This window comes from Eleutherodactylus coqui, chromosome 10 (genome assembly GCF_035609145.1).
Source record: "Eleutherodactylus coqui strain aEleCoq1 chromosome 10, aEleCoq1.hap1, whole genome shotgun sequence".
Classification (NCBI taxonomy): domain Eukaryota; kingdom Metazoa; phylum Chordata; class Amphibia; order Anura; family Eleutherodactylidae; genus Eleutherodactylus; species Eleutherodactylus coqui.
The window spans coordinates 95,275,980-95,301,651 of NC_089846.1; the positions used below are offsets into that span (position 1 = coordinate 95,275,980).

The following is a 25,672-nucleotide window of genomic DNA, read 5'->3' on the forward strand; positions in this document are numbered from 1 at the left end:
TATGAGGAAATGGGTGGACACAAGAGCTTACAGTCCATGGGGAAATACGAGGACTCAAGAGCTCACAATCTATGAGGACGAACTAGGGGGGACACAAGATCTTACAATCTATGAAGAAATAGGGGGACATAAGAGCTTACAATCTATGAGGACGACATAGGGTAATGCAAGTTTACAGTCTATGAGGAAATGGGGGGGGGGGGGACTCAAGAGCCTACAATCTGAGGAAATAAGGGGGGCACAGGAGCTTACAGTCTATGAAGAAATAGAGGGACACAAGAGCTTACAATCTATGATGAGGAAATAGGGGACAAACAAGAGCTTACAATCTATGAAGAAATGAGGGACACAAGAGCTTACAATCTATGAAGAAATAGAGGGACACAAGAGCTTACAATCTATGAAGAAATAGAGGGACACAAGAGCTTACAACCTACGAGCAGGAAATAGGGTAATGTGAGTTTACAGACTATGAGGAAAAAGGGGGACACAAGAGCTTACAGTTTATGAAGAAATAGGGTGGAGCTTACAATCTATGAGGAGGAAATAAGGTAATGTAAGCTTATAGTCTATGAGGAAATAGGGGGACACAAGAGCCTAAAGTCTATTAGTAAATAGGGGGCCACCAGGGCTTACAGTCTATGAGGTAATAGGGGGGACACAAGCGTTTACTGTCCATGAGGAAATGGACGACACAAGAGCTTACCGTCTATGAGGAAATAGGGGGCCACAAGAGCTTACAATCTATGAGGAAATAGGGGGGACACAAGAGCTTACAGTCTATGAGGTAATAGGGAGGACACAAGAGCTTACTGTCTATGAGGAAATGGATGACACAAGAGCTTACAGTCTATGAGGAAATAGGGGGACACAAGGGCTTACAGTCTATGAGGTAATAGGGGGACACAGGAGTTTACAGTCTATGAGGAAATAGGGGGGCACAAGAGTTTACAGTCTATGAAGAAATAGGTGGACACAAGAGCTTACAGTCTATGTTGAAATAGGGAGAAACACAAGAGCTTACAATCTATGAGGAAATAGGGGGACTCAAAAGCTTACAATCTGAGGAAGTAAGGGGGGCACAGGAGCTTACAGTCTATGAGGTAATAGGGGGACACAAGGGCTTACAGTCTATGAGGTAATAGGGGGACCCAAGGGCTTACAATCTATGAGGAAATAGGGGGACATAAGAGCTTACAATCTATGAGGACGAACTAGGGGGGACTATAGCTTATAGCCTATGATGAGGAAATGGGGAAATGCAATCTTACAGACTATAAGGAAACAAGCGGGACACAAGAGCTTACAATCTATGAGGCGGAAATAGGGGGGGGGGCACAAGAGCTTATAGTCTAAAAGGAAATAGGGGGACACAAGAGCTTACAATCTATGATGAGGAAACTGGGGGACACAAGAGCTTACTATGTGAGGTCTTAACCAGTCACCCCCATACTGAAACAACGTGACTGGCTATAGCCCCCCCAATAATACCAAACACTGCAGACAATCACCTCATTATACTAAATTTCAATGAGACCCCCATCATACTGTTGTATACAGAGCCCCACTCCCCATATTGCTGTCCGAATTATTGATGACATCATCGTGTATCCGTTTCTGCTGGAATGTGTTACTTTGTGTCATTTTTGTTGTTCCAGGGGGCGGGGCCCATGTGATGGAACGGCGGGGGGACCAGAGGAGAAGATGCTGCAGGAAGCAGTTACCATGGCGACCAGAGAGCGAGCGAGAGGGATGTGAGAAGAGGGAGAGAAAGGAAGACACAAAACAGAGGACAACGAAAGCGAGAGGAAAATACACCCAGACACGAGACAGACGGCGACATGTCAGAATCCGGGGCCGGGGGCAGCTCCGTCTACGACACCAGCTCCCTCCTGCAGTACTGCAATGGTGAGTGCCCACTGCACCATCACTCCCACTCGACCGCCACCCTGAGACCAGGAGGGACCCTGATATCCAGAATGGCCTCAGGATAGGGCAAGATAGAAAATAGGTCGAGGACGCGCCTCGTACAGCATGGCATCAGGACACTGTGCCTCATGCCTCCACATAGAGTAATGAGGGCAAGGAGGTGATGGTGATGAGGATGGCAGCGCCTGGCACTGTCGGGGGAGGGGGCATCATGCAGATGGGGGGGAAGGAGGGTACTGAGGCCCATGGAGGACTGGTGAGGGGGGCACAGAGGGGGCCATGTATTATTCATAACGGCTAATGAAATACCTCGTGCAAGGCGATGGGATGATTATTAACCCCGTATGTCAGGAGGGGGCTCTAACATCTCGTCCCCCCAGATGATGGCCTTTCTGGTCCCAGCGCCATGGACACTGACGACCGGATATCGAATCTGGAGCAGAGGCTGCAGCTGCAGGAGGACGAGATGCAGGTTCTGCGAGCGGCCCTGAGCGATGCCTTGAGGAGGCTGCGAGTGTGCGAGGAGAGAGGAGACCCTCTGCGGGGGAGGCAAGGTAAGGAGGCATGAGAGACCCCCGGCGGCACTATTCCTGCTGTTGGAGGCGACATTCACTGTATTCTATATAATAGACAGGGGAGGGGGGTCCGCCCTGGACTGATATCCCGGGGCTCATTCACATGTCGTAGCTTCCTGCAGATATTATAATACGGTGAATTTGCCGCCTGCTCCTTATGTTGTTGTTTTGTTAAATGCAAAAATGTCAGGTAAAAAAAACACAAATTAAATCCGCGGCCGTGATGTTACCTGTGGTGACGCTAAGGACAACCCTCAGGACTGCTCCCACAATGGCAGTAAAGACTACCTGTATATAAAGGGGGGGCACAATTATATTGATGGCACAGAGTTCTTGCTTTCTGTGTAAGCACATGCTGGGCTTTTTAGTCCCACAAATGGTAATTGTGCTCCATAGCAGTTACCATAGTACAAGATGTAATTATACAGTGATGTCATCACCGGGGGCGGGGCTGTGACTACCTCTCAGACAGGATACACAGACTGGTTGTTAGCAGTAATAGATAATGTTACTGTCGTATAAGGTGTGCGGATCTCATGTCTGAACACTTATCATTATATATGCGATGCCATCACCAAAGGGTGAGGCTGTGGCTACTTCTCAGACATGATATACAGGCTGGTTGTCAGTAGTAATAGATGATGTTACTGTAGTATAAGGCGTGCGGATCTCATTTTTGATCACATGTCATTACACCAGTGATGTCATCACCAAGGGGCGGGGCTGTGACTACCTCTTAGACAGGATATATAGGCTGGTTGTCAGCAGTAAATGTGATAGGATGATAGTAAAAAGGTCTCCAGCACTTCCTAAAGCCCCATTTAAGCGGGACAAACTTTCGGGCAAACGATGCCCAACAGCATCTCATAGTGAAACAGGAGCGAGTGTCGCTGGCATTGCTCAGAGCGTGGCCAACATGGAGGCGGGGCGGTCCGGGGAGCGTTCTTCCCCCGCTCGCCTCCATTCACTGTAAGCAGCAGTCATTCAATCTCTGCATGCATTTACACGGTACGGCTATCGTTCAAACTCCCGCAAGGATATGAACAACTCTGAACAATAATCGTCCAGTGTAAATGGGCCTTCACTTTGTGAGAGCATATGGTGCTTCTATCATGCTGCATGTATGGAGGAATAAAGCTTGAGCCTTTTAGAGGCGCCAGACAAGATGTCACGAAGTATCTCGTGGTAGGAAGCTATTGATGCCTTTGTGTGTTTATGATTTTTTTGTATTTTCAGGCCCTCATATCGTGAAGCCTCCACCGCGGTCTTCTCAGAATGGTATGACATCACGCAGGAGGAGTGGCATGTCTACCTCTCCTTCATCTCCTAAAAAAGGAGGCACCCCAGCCTTCTCTAAGAGGTAAGTCTCCAGCTGTGACTCTGGATTGGTCAGTAAGAGGTTTTCGTATAGTTTTGCTCTTTGTTGGTTCAGTGACCTCACATGACCCGGCGGTGGCTGAACCATTTTCTGTATACGCTGAAACCGCCCTGTACATCAACTGGAAATTAGTGACATGTGACATGACTGACTTCTGAGTCTTCCTGATATGGTGCAAGTCTTCGGAAGCTCCACATATGTGGCCTGTGAGATGTGGGAGCCTTCTGTTTAGTAGTCAATGCCATGTTATCAGTGCTACCATCTGCTGCCAGCAGATGGCAGCATAACTCTACTGCACAGCATTGGCAAGGAGGGGGAGGCAGGTGGCTGCAGCTCTATGATGGGGCATTATCTGGGCAATGTACGATACACAACAGTTAAAGGGATATTCCAGAGAGTGGAATCACGGGAATACCCCTTTAAAGTCACCCTATGGGACTTGATAAGCAAAGATGGCCACACGGCTTCTCTGACTACCTGATACACACTATGTATATCATGCAAGACTCTACATGCTGCTCTGACAGCGGGCCACTCAAAGCAGGTGTAGTGTCTTAGGGCTCCTTCACATGGGCCTCAGAGCAATGTATTTGTACTATGAACAAGTCTTTTTTACGAACATATTGGCGTATTTTACTGGACTTTTTACGCTCTCAGGGCATGTTCATTTGCGTGAGACAGATGAACATGCCTCGATTTAAATGGCTTTTAGCTTAATGAGTTCCAAATGTGTTCCTGAGTAGCGTATTGTGGATCCCGTTGCACATTGCGCGCGTATTTGTGCACTCCTCAGACTTCTACGGGGACCTTTGGTGTACAAATGCGCAGAAAGGGATAGAACATGTTCTATTCTTTTCCATGTGCAAAACCGGAAAATGTGTACGAAACCATTGAAGTCAATGGATTCTATTCTCTGTGTCTTGCGCACATAAATTTTACACTGTACATATGTGAAGGAGCCTATAGACTAATGACTAGAGATGAGCGAGCATGCTCGTCTGAGCTTGCTGCTTGTTCAAGCGATAGCATACTCGAAATTACTCGTTACTCAAGCGAGCACCACGTGGTGTTCGTGAAAATTTCACCCTTCCCTCCCCACATATTTAGTGGCTTTTTTAGCTAATGAACATGCAGGGAAGGCTTTGGCACCTCCTGCTATAACGTGCCGACCCTGTGCACGTCTATAGAAGTGATTGGCTGGCCGGATCAGGTGACCTAGAATCATAAAAACTCAGGTCACCTGATGCTCGCCTCACACGGAGGCTGGATTAGCTGAGGGACAGAGCTGCTGTGAATGAAGGAGAGCGTTAGTGTAGGTTAGAAGGAGCGTTTAGGCAAGGATCCATCTTCAAAGAACCCAACAGTCCTTTTTAGGACTACAACTCCAGTCTTGTGCATCATCAGTTTGGCTGCCTGGGACCAGTAGTGTGCACAAAGCATTCACAAGCATCCCGGCTGTATACTGCATACTGTTACCGGTTCTATACAGTATACTGCTACTGGTGTACACCGACTATATAGGAACTTACAAAACTCCTCTCATTTTTCATTTTTTAATTTGTTTTTGGCTGAAAGCATTTGCATTAGTAATGATATATACCAATACACAGTATGCATCAGATAGTCAAAGAAGCTAGTTGAAGTAATAGTAGTCCCACCCCTCCCAGAAACCCCATCCACGTTTCTCCACAGTTCAAGAAAGAGGTGAAAGATGAGAAAAGTTGCAAATCTTATCTCAGATACAGGGTGTGCAACCATTTCATACTACAAGAGGGGCAGAAATTGCAAAACAAATTCCTCCCCATATCTGGGTGATGTATGGTACTTAGTGGGCACTGTATACAGTGTATGGCTCTGGCGTGTTCTGTTCAGACCTCCCCCATTTTGTCAGTGCAGAGCAGAAAGTAGGGTAGAAAAATGAAACTACAGGAAATGTAAGAAGAAGTCACAACTTACTAATAACCCTCTCCGTGTGCCCCACGGGCAGCAGGGACGATATCTAGTCTGTACTCAGTATGTCCACTGTTACAGTAGCCGTCGTATTCCGGATGCGGGCTCACAGATCTGGGGGATCATTCCCTGTAGTCACAAATACACGATCCTTCCTGTAACAACAGAGGGATTATTAAGGGAACTCCAAACATCTGTACTCCAATGTGGGGATCCTAACTTGCTGGAAGATGTTTTTAGGTTGTAGATTGGCTACTTGGGGATACAGGAACTGATCCAACATGTCAGGGCAAAGGGGGCCAGTTACTGGGCATGGACCAATAATCCTGTCCTTCATTACACAACAGACATTCAGTTTTGGGCTATCTTGGACATGTTCATTGTAGACGGGGATTTCCGGTTCCCCATAGCCACATATTATGCCAATTGGCGTATCCTACGAGAATGTGGCTTTGTCTGAGAACAAGATGTTTCCAAGAAAGTGACTGTCACTGTTGATGCAATGAAGCATTTTAGTAGCAAAGTCTCTGTGGCTTGTCGTCCGGCGTTAATTGTTGTCAGTCTGCACTTATAAGATACATGTGATGCTGCTTACGTGGTGTTCGATGTGCTGTCAGTGGCGATACGTTTCAATTGTCTCTATGCTTGTGAATTGATTTCCTCGAAATTCTCAGAAACTTTACTGGAATGTCTTTCACTTTCTCATTAGGAACATTTTACCGAGTTCCCCTAGACTGTTCTAGAACACTTGCAGTTGCGTTAAACTTCCAAAACCGCACCTTAAAGTGCTCTGCCAGAAGAAACAAAGATGGCTGCACCGCTTTCCTAACTACCTGATGCACACTGTGTATTAGTAACATCGGTAGGTTAAGGCCGGCACCACATGGGTGATAAAATCGTGCACCATTTGTGCATTGCGAGACGTACCAATCTTGCATGAATACAAACCCCATTCTTTTGAATGGGGTCACACACATTTTTTCCTGCGTCGTGGCGCAGGAAAAAAAATAAATAAATAGATAAATCGCAGCACGTTCTATCTTTAAGCATGCTTTCGCATTGCTGATTGTTCTCAATGGGGCCTCACCACTTCCCCCAAGTGATCAGAGGCGGTTTTGTTACAAAATGCCTTGCATGCGTGGCAAAATCGTATGTTGGCGAGCGTGATATTGGGCCGTAATTCACGGCCTGATGTCGCACTCACCCATGTCAACTTAGCCTAAGGGTCCTTTTACATGGGATGACTGTTTGGCGCAGATGCTTGACAGGTTGTTCTAGCCCTAATTGCTGCTGTACTTTCACACAAGAAAGAGCATCAATGAGTGAATAGAGGCGGAGCGGGCCGGCATCGGTCTGGCTCACCCGCGTCTATTCACAGTAAAAAAAAAAAAAACAGTCGTTTATAAATGACCAATTGCCTGTTTATGCGGGCCGATCCATTGATCCACTGATTGGCCTGTGCTGATCACATGGAAAGGTGCAGTGCCTTAGGCCTCCCTCACACAGGGCGTTTGCAGAAACGCAGCGTTTTTCAACGCTGCGTTTACTGCAGATTCCGCCCCGTTTCAGCAGCGCTGGCATACTTTATGCCAGCATTTTGGCTGCGTTTTCAGCTTGGCTGAAAACGCAGCCAAGGATGCTGAAAAGAAAAAAAAGTAATACTCACCTAGACGCTGCAGTCCGGGTCGCGGCCGCTGGTCTCTGCCGCTGATCCGGCTTCCTCGGCACTCCCAAGTCTATTGCCGGAGGCCAGGTTTGAGAACCCCGCCTCTGGCAATAGAGTGCTGTGATTGGTTGTCGGTGCCTGCTCGATGCCCAATCACAGCCCTTCATTGTCTGTCTCAGCCAATCAGAGCTTGCCGGCGCTGATTGGCTGAGACAGTCAATGAAGGGCTGTGATTGGACATCGAGCGCGCCGATAACCAATCACAGCACTCTATTGCCGGAGGCAGGGTTCTCAAACCTGGCCTACGGCAATAGACTTGTGAGTGCAGAGGAAGCCCGGATCAGCGGCAGAGACCAGCGGCCGCGACCCGGACTGCAGCGTCTAGGTGAGTATTGCTTTTTCTTTTCTCTACTTAGCTGGGACTGATTTTCGTGGTAGGGCTTCTATTGCAAGCCCTCACCCCGAAAATCGGCGAGCGGTTAACGCTGCCAAAAATGCGGCACCAAGTGTTGCCGCGTTTTCAGCAGTGCTAAAAACGTTGCCCATTCATTTTAATGAGTGACGCAATGCTGAAAACGCCCCAAAATAGAACTTGCATCGCTGTCAAAGCGCAGCGTTTGAAGGCGCTGCGTTTTCAGCCCTGTGTGAGTAGCCCCATTGAAATGAATGGGAGCATTGTACAGCGTTTAGCGCTGGGCTGAAAAGGCAGCGCTAAACGCTGTACAAAACGCCCTGTGTGAGGGAGGCCTTAGGGTCCTTTTAGACAGGAGTCGCTCCTTGCTTTGACACAGGAGCGATGATCGCTAAGTGAATGCAGGTGGTGCGCCAGAAATCTCTTCCGTCCAGCCGCCTCTATCCATAGTAACCAGGCCATTGTTCATAGATGAAGGACTGCCTGTTTACACAATAAAATAGTTATACAGTGCCTCGTGGTGAATTAATGCATCTAAATAAGTGCAAAAAGGATGAAAATAATGGGACTTATCCGGTGCTCAGCAGGGTTCCTGATTGGAAAGCAACCCGCTGGCATCTGAGTCCAGGTCGGCTTGATATTAGTTGTGGTGATGATTTTGATCCCGTCCATATCCAGAAATTCAGGGGAGCAGCCAAGGAGAATATGCCCACACAATCATGGTGGGCACATATATATAAAGAATATGTGCAAAAAAAGTGCTGGAAAAAGTTTCCGCGTTCGGTGGACCAAGAAAAAAAAGTAGCCATATAGCTACTGGCTGTAAATCAATCCAAATATATTTACTAAGACAAAATAAAAATATTCTGTACGCAACGCGTATCGGCGCTTTAGTGTGCCTTTTTCAAGCATTAAGTGCAATCAGTACAAGCATGTATTTATACATAGTCATATTAACTTACTTGGTAGACGGGTGGTTTCTGTGCACGGATCGCGGGGCAGTTGCCGTGACGTCATCTTCCGGGGTTGTCTCAGAGGTGAAGTGGGTGTCTGAGGCATAGTGTGCATTCCATTCTAATCAGATGTCGGAGCTAGAAGACGATGGAACGCAACATGTTTACACGGGGAATGATATGCAAGTGAATTATCATTCGTCGTTCAGTTGCTGGCAGCGTTTACACTGAATGATCATTATTCAGTTTCACACGATCCAGTGACACAGTAACACACACCACCCACACATAAATAAATGAATCATTTGAGAGCTCTTTTATAGGGTTTCCAACCACATACCTGGACCATTGCATGAGGTGGAGCCTGTGAACTGGGAGCCTCCATTATTCAGTCAGAAGTGGTTATGGCAATGAAACAACTAGCCAAAAATAAAGCGCCAGGTATAGAAAACATACCGGCAGAGTCATTGCTGGCAGTACCAGCGAAAACCATCACAGCGCTGTGCCAGGCAGTATGGGCATCCACACAATAGCCACATGACTGGAAAAGATCGGTCTTCCTCTCTCTAGCAAAGAAAGGCGACTCCCAGAATTGCTCCAACTACCGAACAACAACCCTCATTTCGCACGCAAGCAAGACTCTTCTCAAAATTATACAGGAAAGACTGAGATCAGTAGTTGAAGCGGCGCTCCCTGATGCGCAGGCAGGCCCGGCGAGGACACGGCACCCGCAACCATATTGCAAACCTGCGATGGACCATGGAAAAAGCTTGAGAATACCGAAAGAATATCTATATGTGCTTCAGCGATTACATCAAGACCTTTGACTGTGTCGACCATGACAAGCTATGGCGCCCCCTACAAGAGCCGGGCGTATCGGCATATCTAGTCAAGCTAATAAAATCACTTTATACCAATCAAGAAGCCGCTGTGAGAACACAGTATGGGGACACAGATTGGTTTGGGACCACCAAAGGCATCTGACTGGGCTGCATCCTCTCACCATTCTTGTTTAACCTACATGTGAAAGTGATTATACGGAGAATGGACCTAGGCAAATTGGAAATCGGGGTGAAAATAGGTGAAAGAAACATCAACAATATTCGTAATGTTATGACAAAACTCTGCTGGCAGAAACAGAAGTAGGCCTGAAGCCGCTGATATGCAAGATTAAAACTGAAAGTGAAAAAATGGGCCTCTACCTGAATATATAGAAGACTAAAATTATGACAACTGCAAAAAATGGCCAAATTCAAAACAAAATCGACAATGAGGCCGTACAATGAGTGCGAGACTTCATCTCCCTTGGCTCAGAAATTGACCAGGCTTGAGAATCTATGCCAGAGATAAAACGTAGGATAGCATTGGGGCGAAGCGCAATACTAAACATGGACAAAATCTGGAAAAGGAGGGATATCGGCATCACAACTAAATGCAGGATAGTGTAAACCACCGTTTTCCCCATAGCCATGTATGGGTGTGAAAGCTGGACTGCGAGGGAAGCTGATAGAAGGAGGATTGATGCGTTGGAGCTGTGGAGCTGGCGAAAGCTTCTGCGTATACCCTGGACGATAAGTAATAGAGAAGTCCTGAATCGTATAAGACCTGATATATCACTGGAGGGCAAGATGGCCGGACTCAGGCTCATGGAGGACAAGCTGACCGGGCTCAGACTTATGGAGGACAAGCTGAACGGGCTCAGACTTATGGAGGACAAGCTGAACGGGCTCAGACTTATGGAGGACAAGCTGACCTGGCTCAGGCTCATGAAGGACAAGCTAACCGGGCTGACACTCACGGAGGACAAGCTAACCGGGCTCAGGATCATGAAGGACAAGATGAACGGGCTCAGGCTCACTGGAGGGCAAGATGGCCGGGCTAAGGTTTATAGAGGACAAGATGGCCGTGCTCAGGCTCACGGAGGACAAGATGACTGGGTTTAGGCTCATGGAGGACAAGATGACTGGACTCAGGCTCATACAGGACAAGATGAACGGGCTCAGGCTCACGTATTTTGGCCATGTAATGCGAGCAGAGTCTCTAGAAAAATCTATAATGGTTGGATAGATCAGTGGCAAAAGAATACCCGGCCGCCAAAGGACACGATGGCTGATACTGCCAGAGCGGATACTGGCATGGATATCACACAACTAAAAGAAGCAGTACAAAACCGAAAAGCGTGGAGGGAGCTTGCCTTTAGGGTCGCCGAGGGGCGTGAACGACTAAACGGCTAAAAACAACAACAAATAAATGAAGTTAGAGATGCGGTATGGCCATCTTTGTCCAGGACTGAAGGGTCACTTTAAAAGGAATGTCCTGTTGCCCGATCGCAGATTCATAAGCAGTGCCTGCATTAAAACAATAAACTGAAGTATACTTACCCCGTTGAGGCCATCCAGATCCAGCTCAGAAGCTGTGGTCCCGGTGATTGTTGCGACATGATGTCACAGGAAATAACATGATCGCTACAGCCAATAGCAGACTGCAGCATCACATTCCTGAACTCATGGCATCATGGCGCTCAGCATGTGAGTGCCGATGCCAGGAGAACAAGCGGTGCTATCACAGCCTCTCATTGCCTGCAGCAGCCATCTGATTTCCTGGCACAGCAATCACTGGGACCACAGCGGAGGGGTAAGTTATTCATATTTCTGGTGCTTGTACTGGTCAGATGAAACCACTCATGTGTTTCTTTCATAGTGTGCGACGCTCACTCTCCCCGGAACGTCTCTCCTTTGTGAAGGGGGTTATGTCAGATGCTCGGAGCAGGATACTGGTGTCCACTGGTGGGAGGAGAGATGGGTAAGTGCTTGCGTCGCCTCCACTGTCGCTCCACACATTACATGGCACTAAGCATTTTGCTGAAAGACTGCCATTTATAGACATGTGACCTGCGGGTCTCCGCCACGACTTCTACATGTCTGCGAGAAGGTCAATACTAACCTTCAATACAGCTGCTGTGGGGTCTTGGCAGGGCTGCATTTCATCAGGCAGTACTAACAACATCAGCATTATGTTATAGCGTTACCGCCGCTGTCATCATTATGCATAATTACACCATTATCAACATATTGTATTCACATCACCACCATATTATCATTGCACTCATTAAGTTGTAGTCAACACCATCTGTTATCATGTTGTAGAGCCACCACCCAGAATATTGTAGTCATACCGCCAGTTACATTGTGATCATATGTTCGTTATGTTGTAGTCACACCGCCTCTTATCATGTAATCACATGTCCATTATGCTGTAGTCACACTGTTACCACGTAATCACACGTCCGTTATGTTGTAGTCACCACCTGTTATCATGTAGTCACACCACCTGTTATGTTGTAGTGATACCGCCTGTTATCATGTAGTCACATGTCCGCTATGTTGTAGTCACACATCAGTTATATTGTAGTCATAACACCTGTTATCATATAGTCACACGTCCGTTATGTTGTAGTCTCACTGCCTATTATCATGTAGTCAAGCATCCGTTATGTCGTAGTCACACAGTTGTTATATTGTAGTTCCACCACCTGTTATCATGTAGTCACAGATCAGTTATGTTGTAGTCACACATTTGTTATGTTGTAGTTATACCGCCTGTTATCATGTAGTCACACCATCTGTTATGTTGTAGTGATACCACCTGTTATCATGTAGTCACATGTCCGTTATATTGTAATCATACCGCCTGTTATCATGTAGTCACACCACCTGTTATGTTGTAGTGATACCACCTGTTATCATGTAGTCACATGTCCGTTATATTGTAATCATACCGCCTGTTATCATGTAGTCACAGCACCTGTTATCATATAGTCACACCACCTGTTATCATATAGTCAAACCACCTATTATGTTGTAGTGATACCACCTGTTATCATATAGTCACACCACCTATTATGTTGTAGTGATATCACCTGTTATCATGTAGTCACACAACCTGTTATCATGTTCTACACGATACAGGTGCTTTGACTACAACATAACATCTGTTATGTTGTAGTCACACCGCCTGTTATCATGTAGTCATATAGTTATCGTAGTGTAGTCACACTGTATGTTATCACATTGGAGTCACACCGCCGCCATCAGGTAATTTACGAGTAAGAGCTATTATTGGTGAACAATAAGTGCGGTGTGCAGATGAGATGGAGGAGGGGCTGTGTACACAGATGCGGTGCAGTTATGTATACATAGTGAACTGGATTATGATTTTCTCCAGCAGGCTTTTGGGGTATTTTGTCGCTTTCCTAATTGTATCGTGTGCACACATCATCGTGGAGCAAATTAGACACAAGCTATCAGCCTCATATCCAAAATGGCTCTCTGCCCAGAAACAGCCAGACAGGGCCTTTTATTGTACAGACACACAATGGGCGTGCAACAGGTTACATCAGTAACATATAGGATTCTCATTTGTCGGATCATATAGAATCCCCCGCCTCCCCTTCTCCCCACCTCTCTCAAGTAGAAGCCTTTGTCTTTAACATGTGTCCAAATCTGAAAGTGAAAGTAGATATCCCTTTGTTCAAGAAGATTCTGTGTGTGGGGGATGGGGAGGACTGGGAAAACACTCAAGCAATAACATATAACACTGTGATTTAACTCTTTCCTTATGCAGCAGAGTTCCACATTAGGCTGAAGTCATTACAATAGCATAATACATTTGGGTTATACAAAGCGATAGACATTTTATAAATAATCATCATGTCTATCACAATCCCCCCTTAAAATGTCTATCCTCTAATTCTTTATCTAATTTTCACAGTCTTCTGCGCATGAGCCTATAACTGGAGCGCGTTGAAGGTTCGTTTTAGGGTCTTCAAGGGGGTGTAGGACTTGTCCACTCCTTCTGGGGATGCATCCAGCAAACTCATGGTGGGAGCGGCTTTTCCAGCATCAGTTTCACAGGTCTCTCTGACACAGGGGATAACACAGCAGACTAGAACAGAAAAGATAACCATCAGTTCACATACAACAGCGACGCCCGTCTGTGCCAGGATCCTTTACCACCCGCTCATCCATGGCGAGTGCTGGTCCCAAAAGTTAGCTCTTTTTAGTTAGTGCGGTCAGCTTCTTAATGGCAACTGCGTCTTTACCCGCGGGTCACGTGTCGTCTAGGATGTAGGTATGACAAGTCTCCCCTATCATCTTTCAGACACTCCCCTTTTTAGCTAAAGTCGTCTCTAAGGCCATTCTATTTTTAAAAAAGTCATAGTCGAGGTAGGTCCTATTGGTCGACTAGTCCCTATAAGGCGTCTCTAGTATAATTTATAAACCACTGCTAATTATAATAAACATAATTAATCCAGTCAACATTTATTTACCCTAATGATCAGGAAAGTGGACTCGAATCTAGTTTTAACTTGGTCTCTAATTTTTAAAACTTGTCAGGTACCCCCCTTGGCTATCCCATGACGTCAATGTACACGTGTAGATCAAAACTACCACCAGGGGTCTCTCTTCTCGCTCTAGCATAATGTTACAATACTAGTAGCGTACACAGGTACGCACGGCGTGGGACTCCCTAATCTTCACCCACACCAGTGTCCCTCCTGGAGATAGTCCTAATGGTGAACACGTCCAAGTCGCCTCACCCTTGCGTCAGGGTTTTCCCACTGCCCGTAAGTCCCTACTCCTAGGAGGGGGGGATCCCTACCTCACCTCAGAGGGAGGCCATGGATTCCCTGGGCTCATTTCCGGGCATCCATACCCTCTATCTGTACAAGTTAACACCCCACAGGGTGTGCCCTCGCCGGAACCTAAGGTCTTCTGCACTATCCCTAGGCAAATGGGAATTCCACTGACAATCCATCTTAGGAGATCGGGGCAGGCACAGTACTAGTACATTTCTCCTTTTTCTTTGGTAGCGCATGTGGTTGGCATTATCGGAACTGGCTCTTCATCTTTTTCAAACAAGGGAAACGTTGGTGTCTGACAGGATGTGGAGGAGCATAAGGGCTTTACTAAGGCACACTCCCCTGTCCAATTACCCTCCAGGCGGGTCCTCTACCTCATGTCTCCACAAAGCCAGTAAACGTCTCCTAAGGACTGGACCTGATTCTGCATCTATTCCCCTCCTATCATACTGTAGGAGGAGCAATACCCGTTGGTGAGTTCCCCAAAAATCTCCCTCCACCCTGCCTATTTGCCTGGCAGGTGTAGTTTCCAGGGTAGTCAGTAATACTCTCTCCGGTGCAAACACTTAAGTAGTTATAGAGTATTCCTTCTTTCATTTCTCACGGACAGTGAAATTAGCGGAAATGTTCGTGAAGAGACTAATAAACCACTCTTCAGCATCTACAGGGAGATTTAGGGGGACCATCCCCGAGTGTAGTCGGGCACTACCGCACACGCAACAGTTAGACTTGTTGCTCCTGTTAGCATTGTACCTCATCAACTCCAACCAGAGATTCTGGTCAGAGTAGCCAGTCGCTACTGTCAAGGTGTCCTCAAAAGGTAGGGTCGGCTATGATCATCATGTTCGTCAAGGTCTTTATCTTACGGCGGAGGGGGTTAATTATGGGCACGGGACTAAGTGAAGGCTTCCATTCGGCTGCATCTACCATATCCCTTATTTTAAACTTCCCTAAGGGATCTATCCTCCCGTACCGGTATGTCCCCAGACTATAAGTCTCCCCCGTCCCCCGGGCTTGGATCTCCCATGGTTAGTGTAACAACCGCATTAAAACCAAGCAGCATACTAAGTTCAGCCTTCCAATACCTGCTGTCCTTATTATTCTCAAGGAGGGTTATACGACTAATTAGGGATTTCCCGCTCCTATTTTTCTTATTTAAGGCACTTCGCGGTTTATAGGACTAGTCTGTTCCTGCGTTCCATCCCACTAATCCCCAATAACGGCAGTCTTCTCCCCAGACGTTATCAGTGGCGCAAGCATATTGTATTCCCCGGGTATATAAGTCATATAACCAGCTGGACTGAGCTAAATCTGGCCTGCGGTGGGATCTTGCGCCTAGACACGGGACCACAGTACAATAGTCGAAGGAATATGCGGCTACTTGAGCATTGGACGAGTTATACTAGAAGGTAACCATACCCCCATATTCTTCCGACTAAGGATTCCAGTTGCTACCTTCCTCTCTCACTAGCCCTAACCAGAGTAACGTCTTTGGCACAACTAAGACTGGTCTCCCGGATCTGAAGCTTTCTTACAGTATGAAGCGTTGATCCATGTAAGTCTTTCGGCTAGTTTCACAGCTGTGGCAGTAGTCAGAAGCACCTGGTAGGGGCCATCAAATCGGGGCTCAGGAGGGTGCTTCCTGGGGAACTTCTTGATGCACACCCAATCCCCAGGCTGCAAGATATGTGTCCCAGTGTCTGCCTCTGAGTCTGGAAGAGAACACCTGTGCATAGGCTTTGGTTAGTTCTTTAACAACGGAAATCACATACTCAGTCAACACATCAGATTGTAATTGTAACTACTGAGGATAGTAACGACCTAGTCTTGGGGCTAGCCCAAACAATCTCGTAGGGAGATAATGTATAATCCCCCCTGGGTTCATATCTAACACTGTATAAGGCTATTGGATGACAGTCTTTCCAAAGTGGCGTCATTTTTAAGTATCTTACTTTTAGCGTGCCACTACGTCTCTCCACCTTTCCACTACACTAAAGGTGGTACAGTATGTAAAAGGCCTGGGATACACCCAGAGCAGACATGACATGTTACATTCACCTGCGAAGTTTATACCTCTGTCTGACTCTGAATCACCTCTGGTACCCCATATTCACAGTTTACCTCGTTCATGAGCTTCTTTGCGGTTACCTACTTGTTTACCTTGGTAACAGGGTCGGCCTCCAACCTGCAAAGACATCAACAACAACAAGCACGTATTCATACTTCCCAACAAGTGGGAGCTGAACGTAGTCAATTTGCAATCCCTGAAATGGGTAGAGTGGTCCCGGCAAGTGTGGTGTGGCAAATTTACTTCTGCCCTGACTTACCCATGGCATAGATCATGCTAAACCGGACAAATGATGCAGCAGCTACAGAGAACCTAGAAGTCGCCCAACCTCTTTCAAGCGTCGTCGTCATTACTGCTTTACTAGGTGGGTCTTTGCGTCCATCAGCTGGGCCATCATGGGATACAGGAACTGTGGTGGGCAAGTGCTGTTGACTGTTCACCACACGCTGTCCTGTTTCTGCTGCTCCCATATTAGTCCATTTATTCTTTCCTTCCTTGCTGGCTGGTAACTGTAAAAGTCTTTAGCATATCAAAGTCCAAATTTTTGTCAATGTCCAAAGTTTTTTTTAACACTGACTCATGCTGTCAGTATCTTTCTTCTTTCTTCCACGGCTTGAGGGCCGCTGCCTTTGCTGCGCTGTCAGCGAGGGTGTCGTCTCTCGCCTCTCCAGTGTAGGAATCGGTGCGAACTCTCAACTTTGTCAGGTAGAAGTAGGGCCTCCATGCGACTCTGTACCGTTGCACCATTCTCAATTGGTTGTCCTGCTAAGGTAAAAAACTGTCTGGCCTTCCATATTGGGCCGTAATCATGAGCTATGCCAAATGCATACCAGGAGTCAGTGTAAAGGATTGCCGGTCTTACCTCTCGCCACTCTACACGCCTCAGTGAGGGCCTTCCATTCCGCTTATTGTACTGTGACATGCGGAGGCAGAGCTTCTGCTTCTAGGACATCTTGTTGTGTGACCACTGCATATCCGATGTGGAGTCATCAATCCTCACCCTGGTACCATCTGCAAAAAGCTCAACATATGCATTATCAACAGAGGTTCTGATAACTGTTTGCATATCTGCAGTTTCTTACTGAATTAGTACTAAATAATCGTTCTGATGTTCTATTTCACATGGCTCGGAATCTTGTAGCACAAAATCATTTATTTATTTTTTTTCCAAACCCAATAGCTGATCTACAACACCTAGATCATCTATGACCCAGATCACCTATGCCTCCCCCCTTTTGAACCGCAATACTCAATGGAAAAAGAGTCATTGCGTTCAAACTAGTAAACCAAGAGGCACAAAAACAAGCACTTTGTAGGTCAAGGTGACATTGTATGCAGCGAAGTCTGAGCAAAAATCTCCTTAAAAAAAAATTTTTTTTTTAATTTCAGGTCGCAGTTAGCATTTTTTAACACAAGGGGGCGCAACACAAGTAAAATTTTACGTCACCCAGTGTAATAGTATTTCAGGGTATGGCCAGCGTTTAGCTTTTACTCTCCTGTCGGAATATAATTATAGCTTCAGTGTAGACTGACACTAGAATATACAAAAGACTTAAAAAAAACTAAAGAATACGGATGAATTAACATCCTACTCTGGGCAATTCAGTCCCTCTTTCTTCACATAAAAAGTAAAATTAATTCACCAAATTGCATGAAAAAGTTTGCTGGGTGACTATAGGGAAATTATTCCATCTGTAGGAGCCTTCCATAACATCATCTGTCTGAGTATCCATTGGAGAAGCGGGCAGTGGAAAACAGAGCCCCTGGGAACATGAGAGAGCGTCCCCTGTCATGTATTCCCGGCCTCTGCCCCCCATGCATCAACTCCAATCTTCCATGCACTATAAACCAGCTTAGTCATCTACCATGTCCCAAGCTGCATCTCCACAAAGGTTTGTTTCCCTGAACTTATCACACATCCAAAGTGGCCACATCTTGGAGCGTAACAAAGTCTGGTCAAACAAAACCTTACTTCAGACAATCATGATGTTAGCACTGGATACAGTGGCATTGGGGAATATAGGCCTCCCAAATGCAGCAAAATGACCGCCAGAGGCAGAAAGGGGCGGGGCTACAAATCTCCCAAGTGAGGCAAAATGGCTGCCGGAGGAACGGGCGGGGCCAGGGGCAGCAGCACTTCCAGGTGAGGCAAGATGGCTGCTGGAGGAGGAAGGGGCGGGGCCAGGTCCTGCCCCGGATGGGGAGGGACCGGAAGTAACATCACACACCCTGAAAGTGAGCACATGGGGGGAAGTAACTTCAGGGTGGGGGCAGGCCTCACTACATTTACTGCAGAGTCACACCATGTTGGATTGTAAACATTGCAAGCACGGCCGCCATTACAGGGAGGGGCCGCAGTCAACACAAAGACATTACATTGTTCATTAGCAATACACATACCCCCCCTACATGCTTTCCCCTCTTCAATCTCTTAACTACATTATACCTCCTTCTAGCAATCTAAAAACACATTTCTTTCTGCTAGGCTTCCTGCTCATCTTCTGAAAACTTTCTACAACCTATCTTACCTGTCCATGACCTAGCATTTCTGCTTATCTGTCCATGACCTAACATTCCTTTCTGCAACTTTTCCTGAGCCTTCTCTTTGTATAACATTTCTACATGTTTTGCATATTCCAAAACATCCTGTACTGATCCCTCATTCTATTCTGCCTGCTTATTCTATTCTATTCAAAGTTTCTGCACACAGTACTGTTTCTTTTGTAAAATCTGCTTTCTTCAAATCCTTCCCATATAACCCTTCTTTCCCACTCAGATTACAATACGCATTAATTCTATAAAACACAGGGAAAGACAAAGTAAACAGAAAGGGTTAATTGAGAAGTGCTCTTAGTGGCTTAACTTCAGTCCACTCTCTTACCAGCACCCCTCCCCCAATAATCAACACTGCACATTGTTTCTATAATAGCAGACAGACGGGATTACTGGAGAATACCCACAACGGCTCAAGGTATATATATATATCCACCTTTATATCAACCCAAGGTATATATCTCATCTACCTTTATAACAGCCCACCGTATACTAGTAATCCCCAAGAGCACTCCTTGTACACGATCTAGACAGGACATTTAGCTATACACAGAGACTGACGATTATTTTCAATGACCAAAACCTCAATAATATTCTGGAGAAATCAGCCGTCACACCACGGCTATATTCACCCGTAAATACCTTTCCACATATGAGAACATAACACGCTCAATCATATGGTAAGTATTCGTATCATAAATCTTCCTAACCTCACACTAGTTTTACCTAGGAGCACGTGTCACTGGCGTGTTCCCTCAGACTTAAACAGCCGAGTCCGCCCTCCCGACACATTAACCCTCACAGAATTTATCTCTTGGTCTTGTATACACAATTTTTAACCGTCTCAGACATAACAGACACAGCATACAAAATACCCCTTAAGCAGGTTAAAACGGGGGTCTTTTCCGAGTAAGAAAGAACTATATTACCTGCCTTTCATTGATTTATCACTCTGGATCAGGTACAGGCAGAAAAGCAGTCAGAACCCAGATCACATCGGTAGATTTACATAAAGCAATCTTACCGTGTTCTGTAGATTTTCGGGCCCCTGAGTTCTGCGTGCCATCCGCCGATCTCTGTATTTTTCCAGAATGAAAGAAATCAAAATCTCTTAACTCGGTCCACCCAGAGACGCCACTGAACTGGATTATGATTTTCTCCAGCAGGCTTTTGGGGTATTTTGTCGCTTTCCTAATTGTATCGTGTGCACACATCATCGTGGAGCAAATTAGACACAAGCTATCAGCCTCATATCCAAAATGGCTCTCTGCCCAGAAACAGCCAGACAGGGCCTTTTATTGTACAGACACACAATGGGCGTGCAACAGGTTACATCAGTAACATATAGGATTCTCATTTGTCGGATCATATAGAATCCCCCGCCTCCCCTTCTCCCCACCTCTCTCAAGTAGAAGCCTTTGTCTTTAACATGTGTCCAAATCTGAAAGTGAAAGTAGATATCCCTTTGTTCAAGAAGATTCTGTGTGTGGGGGATGGGGAGGACTGGGAAAACACTCAAGCAATAACATATAACACTGTGATTTAACTCTTTCCTTATGCAGCAGAGTTCCACATTAGGCTGAAGTCATTACAATAGCATAATACATTTGGGTTATACAAAGCGATAGACATTTTATAAATAATCATCATGTCTATCACAATAGGAGGCGGAAGCTGTGTACACAACCAAATCCAGAATATCCTGCCAGTAAACGCAACGCCATTTCCCACATTGACAAGAACAGAGCTGACGATGTAACGCCGTGAAGCATGTGCTGCATGGGCGGTGCTCCGCTTTGTCCTGTCCCCGATATACAGATGAACCTTATAATGTCTTTTCCTCTAATGTCTTGCACTGTGCGGAACAATGGCAATCACTCTGCCATACTATGAAAGTTCGTTGACATTACTTCCAACATATGCAAAAGTTTTCCATGTGTTAGTAAAAGTGGTGTAGCCTACTAGACCCCCAGCCAGATATTTTAGGGTATGTTCACACTTAGCAGAACTGGCTGTAAAAAGCCTACAGCCTCTTACAGTCTCAGAGGAGCTCAATACCGTCCATATCCTGCGGATATAAAGTGGCCTGCGGTGCGGATGTTAAATCTACAGCTTGTTAATTTAGGCCTCTTACAAATGAGCGTTATTTTGGCGCTAAGTTGGCCGAGCGATAAAATCGTGACTATCACAGCAGTAAATCGCATGAAGAAAGAATATTATTCCCTAATTTTATCGTCCATTCACATGGCTGACTGCAGTGAAATAATGCCGCAGCCGCGAAATCCCTTGGTCGGCAGAACCACTTTAAATGCCTCAACTGGAGGCGCCTGTCAGTGTTTAGCAGCGCTAGTGACTGCTAAATTCCCTCCCCCTCCCTTTCTCAGACAGCTCCTATAGACTGCCATAGGAGTCTATGAAACCTCCTGTGTTTTGCAGCCAAAAACATAGGTCTTGTGCTATCTTTTAGCGCACAAATAAATTTTGGCGTCGAAATAAAGTGCTTATGTCCTATCTCTGGCGAACCGATTTTTTTAGGTGCATCAAAAAATCATTTGTCTGATAGGAAGCCAATGGTTTTAACGGACGCAACTTTTTGATATGCCTACTTAGCGTCAAAATAACGCTTGTGTAAGAGGACTTAGGGCTCCCACACACTTGCGCTTTTTTAACACTGCGTTAACTCTGCGTTTTTTTTAACGTGAATGTAAATGGGAATTTCTAATGTTAAAACCGCATCTCAAGTTTGTGCTTTTTTAACATTAGAAAGTCCCATTGACAATCGCATTAAAAAAAAAACGCAAGTCGTTAGGAGCCCTTATAGTATGGAGTTTCTGTATGGGTTTCACCTCTTTACACAACGGGGAAGAAATCCACCTGCTGCACGGATCACTCTGACTGGCCAACCTGGCTTTTCCCACAACAAACCTGCTGCGTAGTTCGCTGTACGGAGAATATCCGGTAATCCGGCATGTCTGTGACTCAGCTGCCTTATTACAAGAGATGGAGCGGTCACATTAGAGCAGTGTTCCCCGACTCCAGTCCTCAGGGACCGCCAACAGGTCATGTTTTCTGGATTTCCTCAGTGTTGCACAGGTGATGTCATTATTGTTGGTGCCTCAGACATTGCCACAGGGGTTCTTACTATAGGAGATCCTGAAAACATGACCTGTTGGGGGTCCCTAAGGACTGGAGTTGGGAAACACTTCTCTAGAGACAGCTGGACCTCCGAGCATTCCCGGCCGCTAAGTGAGCAGAGGATTCACCCTGTGGGGCTGTGAGGATGGAGGAGACGCCGGCCTCCTCCCCCCAGCGGCCGGGTGTGTCGCAGCTTGTGGTGGGTGTAACTCTCTGTAGACAAGGAAGTTTCCCCAACTGCTGACAGAGTCACTATGAAGAAGGCATCAAGGTATCTGCGGGGGGCACATATTATACTGTTATAAGGAGGTATCATGTGTAATATGGGATTTGGGGGGGGGGGGGGGCACATATTATATTGTTACATTATAACCCCATATTATTTTCTGTCTCCACAGCAAAAGCAAGCAAGTCGTCTTCTACCCCGGTGAGTGCTTCGGGATCTGTGTACCCGTGTGTTCAGTGTCGCCCGGCCTGCAGCGACACGTTTGGTGGTGTTCGTATTTACCTCAGCCAGCGATAATGATCTCAGCTTTGTCTGGAGATAATGAGCCAATAATTAACTTTATCTGAGAGACTGAGGAGCACAGGGGGCGGATGAGTCAGCCGGGGTCACCGAGATACAGGGGTGATTAATGACAAGTAATGGGGATTGGAAGAGCTGCAGCGCGCATATATATATATATATATATATATATATATATATATATATATATATATATATATATATATACACACACACATACTACATATATGTGTGTTACACACACCCCACATATATACACGTGTATACTACATATATGTGTGTTACATACGGTGCACACACATACATATATATATACACACACACCTACTACATATGTGTGTTACATACAGCCCACATATATACACCTGTATACTACATATATGTGTGTTACATACAGTGCATGTGTGTGTGTATGTGTGTGTATATATATATATATATATATATATATATATATATATATACACACACACACACATCCTACAGGTATATGCGTTACATACAGCCCACGTATATACCCACATCCTACAGGTATACAGTATATGTAAGGCTTCGTCCAGACTGCTGTATACAATGCACCTGAGAATCTGAGGTGTAGCTCACATTGGACAACACATGAACCCTTTTGTCCATGTGCTGCTAGATCTGCGGCCCGATCTGGGGGATAGTGGACATTGCATGCACTGCTTTCATCCGTGATACAGACTGCAGTAGGACTAATGTGAATAGCCTTGTATGCCATAATGGGTCCGTGTGCTGCCTGAGACATACAAAGACAGCACACGGAAAAAAAAATATGGACATCTAAATAAGCCTCTAAAGGGGTTGTACCAAAATTACAAGTTATCCCCCTCCACAGAGGATTGGTGGGGGTCTTACCGCAGAGACTTTAGCCGATTTTGAGAACAGGGATTCTATGTCCTCCTTACTGCCAGCTTCACAGTGAGAATTGGACTGAATCACTGGTCATGCAAGCACACGGATACATGGCTGCAGCTTGATACAGCCTCCACCCATCAAGCCGCATTCACTTTCAATGAGATTGCGGAAATACCCAAGCGGCCCCACATTGAAATAAATGGAGCGGTGATTTAACATGCTCCACCATCGCTCCCTTCCTGCTGACGTCTCTGTGTGTGGAGAAGTCAGAGCGGAATACTAGAGTCCCGTTCTGAAAATTGTCAGGGGTCTCAGCAGTGAGACCTCACGATCAGCAAGTAATCCCCTATTTTATGGATAGGGGATAACTTGCAATCTTGGTACAACCCCTTCAGTTGCACCGCACATATATACCCACATACAGTATATATACGTGTTAGACATGAGCTGCACGCCTGCCCAAATCACGCTGTACATAGTATGTCACCTCAGAGCAGCGCTCCCTAGCTTTTGGGAAACTACAATTCCTAGCATGCCCTGACAGCTACGGTTAGGAATCCACTGGTGTTTAAATGGATGATGCATGACGGCAGACCGTAAAAAGCACAAAACGCCATTCCGATCTCATTCACACTGATGTAACATCCGTACGCGAAGTGTGAACTCAGCTTGATACTGGTCTGATCAGCCGGACATCACGAAGCAAAGAAACCCATGAGCCATCCCTTTAATGCCCCTTAGGCTGGGTTCACACAGGGCGGATTTGCCGCAGAAATTCCGCCTGCGTCCACTAATCCCTGGATTAGCCAGCCATCTGGACGAGATTTTTCAGAAATCTCGTCCACATGGGGCGGCGAATCCGTCGCGGCAAAGCCAGCATTGTGGCGCAGATTCCTCGGCTGCAGCATGCCCCTTTTTTTTTTTTCCCGTTGCGGTCGTGCTCTCCTCTATTGGAGCGCTGGCCGCCATGGAAAAGTGTGAAGCCAAGCCTCTCCAAAACCCGTGGTTAAGTGCCGTGGGTTTTGAAGCAGCACTTTCCCGGCGGAAATCTCGCGTTTTTTTGCTGCGGCCAAACCGCGAGATTTCCGCCGGGAATACACCGTGTGGGAACCCAGCCTTAGTCCGCTGGCACGTTTTAGTGGCGTCCTCGGGCAGTTCTGCCTGGCACCAGCGTCTCGCAGAGTGACACTTATTCAGCTTTATGAATGGCTAATCAGACTGGCGCCTCTATTGACTGCTTGTACCTCTTGTTAGGAGTGTCTTTGTCTGATCTGTGTTTTTTCGTCTGGCGGCGGGGTGTTTTCATTCGCCCCCACGGAGGGGTATGATCATAAATCTGATTCTTCCTGTTGTTGGTGACTTCGTAAATTTCCGTTACGGCCACCCTCGTCATTCATATAACTGTCCCCAACCGTAGTTGGCAATGTATAGACCCTGCGGGCCCACCGCCATAACCTTGCCAGATATGGCGCCACTAGTGAGAGGAGAGCCGCTATCAGCAACTTCTGGTTCTCCTACTGAAGTCCAAGTGCAGCAAAAAATCATTAGGTAAAAAGCAAGAAACTGGGCGAAGCTCAATAACACCGATCACACAACCGCTACATGACTGCCATACATGTAGCACACCCAGATCATGGCACGTTTCTATGACCCCAGTGACACATCCCCGGCGGCCCATGTTGCTCCCATTGTCACCCATCACTCATGGTCCTATCCCACCACCATTGTTGTCCCTCATCTTCATGTTTCTCTGTTTTTATGTGACCCCAGAAGATAAGCGGCGTCTCTGGAGCCTTTGTGTTTTGACTTATTTCTCCTCCTTACAGAAGAGGGCGTTGTGAAGCTCTACCTGCGGGGCCGCTCTGTCCCGCTCTACGTTCCGGACTCGCTGGTTGCGTCTTACAGTCTAGAGGCTAAAGCAGAATTGCCCCCGCGGGAGCTTCATCTGGAGTGGGTGTATCCTGATTTGTGATCGTCATCTAGTATAGGACCCCTGACTAGAACGGCCCC

General features: G+C 46.4%; 1 protein-coding gene across 2 annotated transcripts in view; it reads left to right on the top strand.

Annotated features, from left to right (window-relative positions):
* The first annotated feature begins 1,769 nt into the window (after positions 1-1,769).
* Positions 1,770-25,672, top strand: part of EML2 (EMAP like 2) — a 33,132-nt gene continuing 9,229 nt past the window's right edge. Inside the window, exons 1-6 of one of the 2 annotated variants that reach the window (XM_066581497.1) lie at positions 1,770-1,908; positions 2,310-2,483; positions 3,741-3,864; positions 11,564-11,665; positions 22,659-22,687; positions 25,489-25,618. In XM_066581497.1, coding sequence (XP_066437594.1) covers positions 1,842-1,908; positions 2,310-2,483; positions 3,741-3,864; positions 11,564-11,665; positions 22,659-22,687; positions 25,489-25,618 — 626 coding nt within the window. In that variant the 5' untranslated portion in view covers positions 1,770-1,841. Of the gene's footprint in view, positions 1,909-2,309; positions 2,484-3,740; positions 3,865-11,563; positions 11,666-22,445; positions 22,532-22,658; positions 22,688-25,488; positions 25,619-25,672 lie in introns of those variants that run through there. The other variant, XM_066581498.1, reaches the window with a different exon arrangement.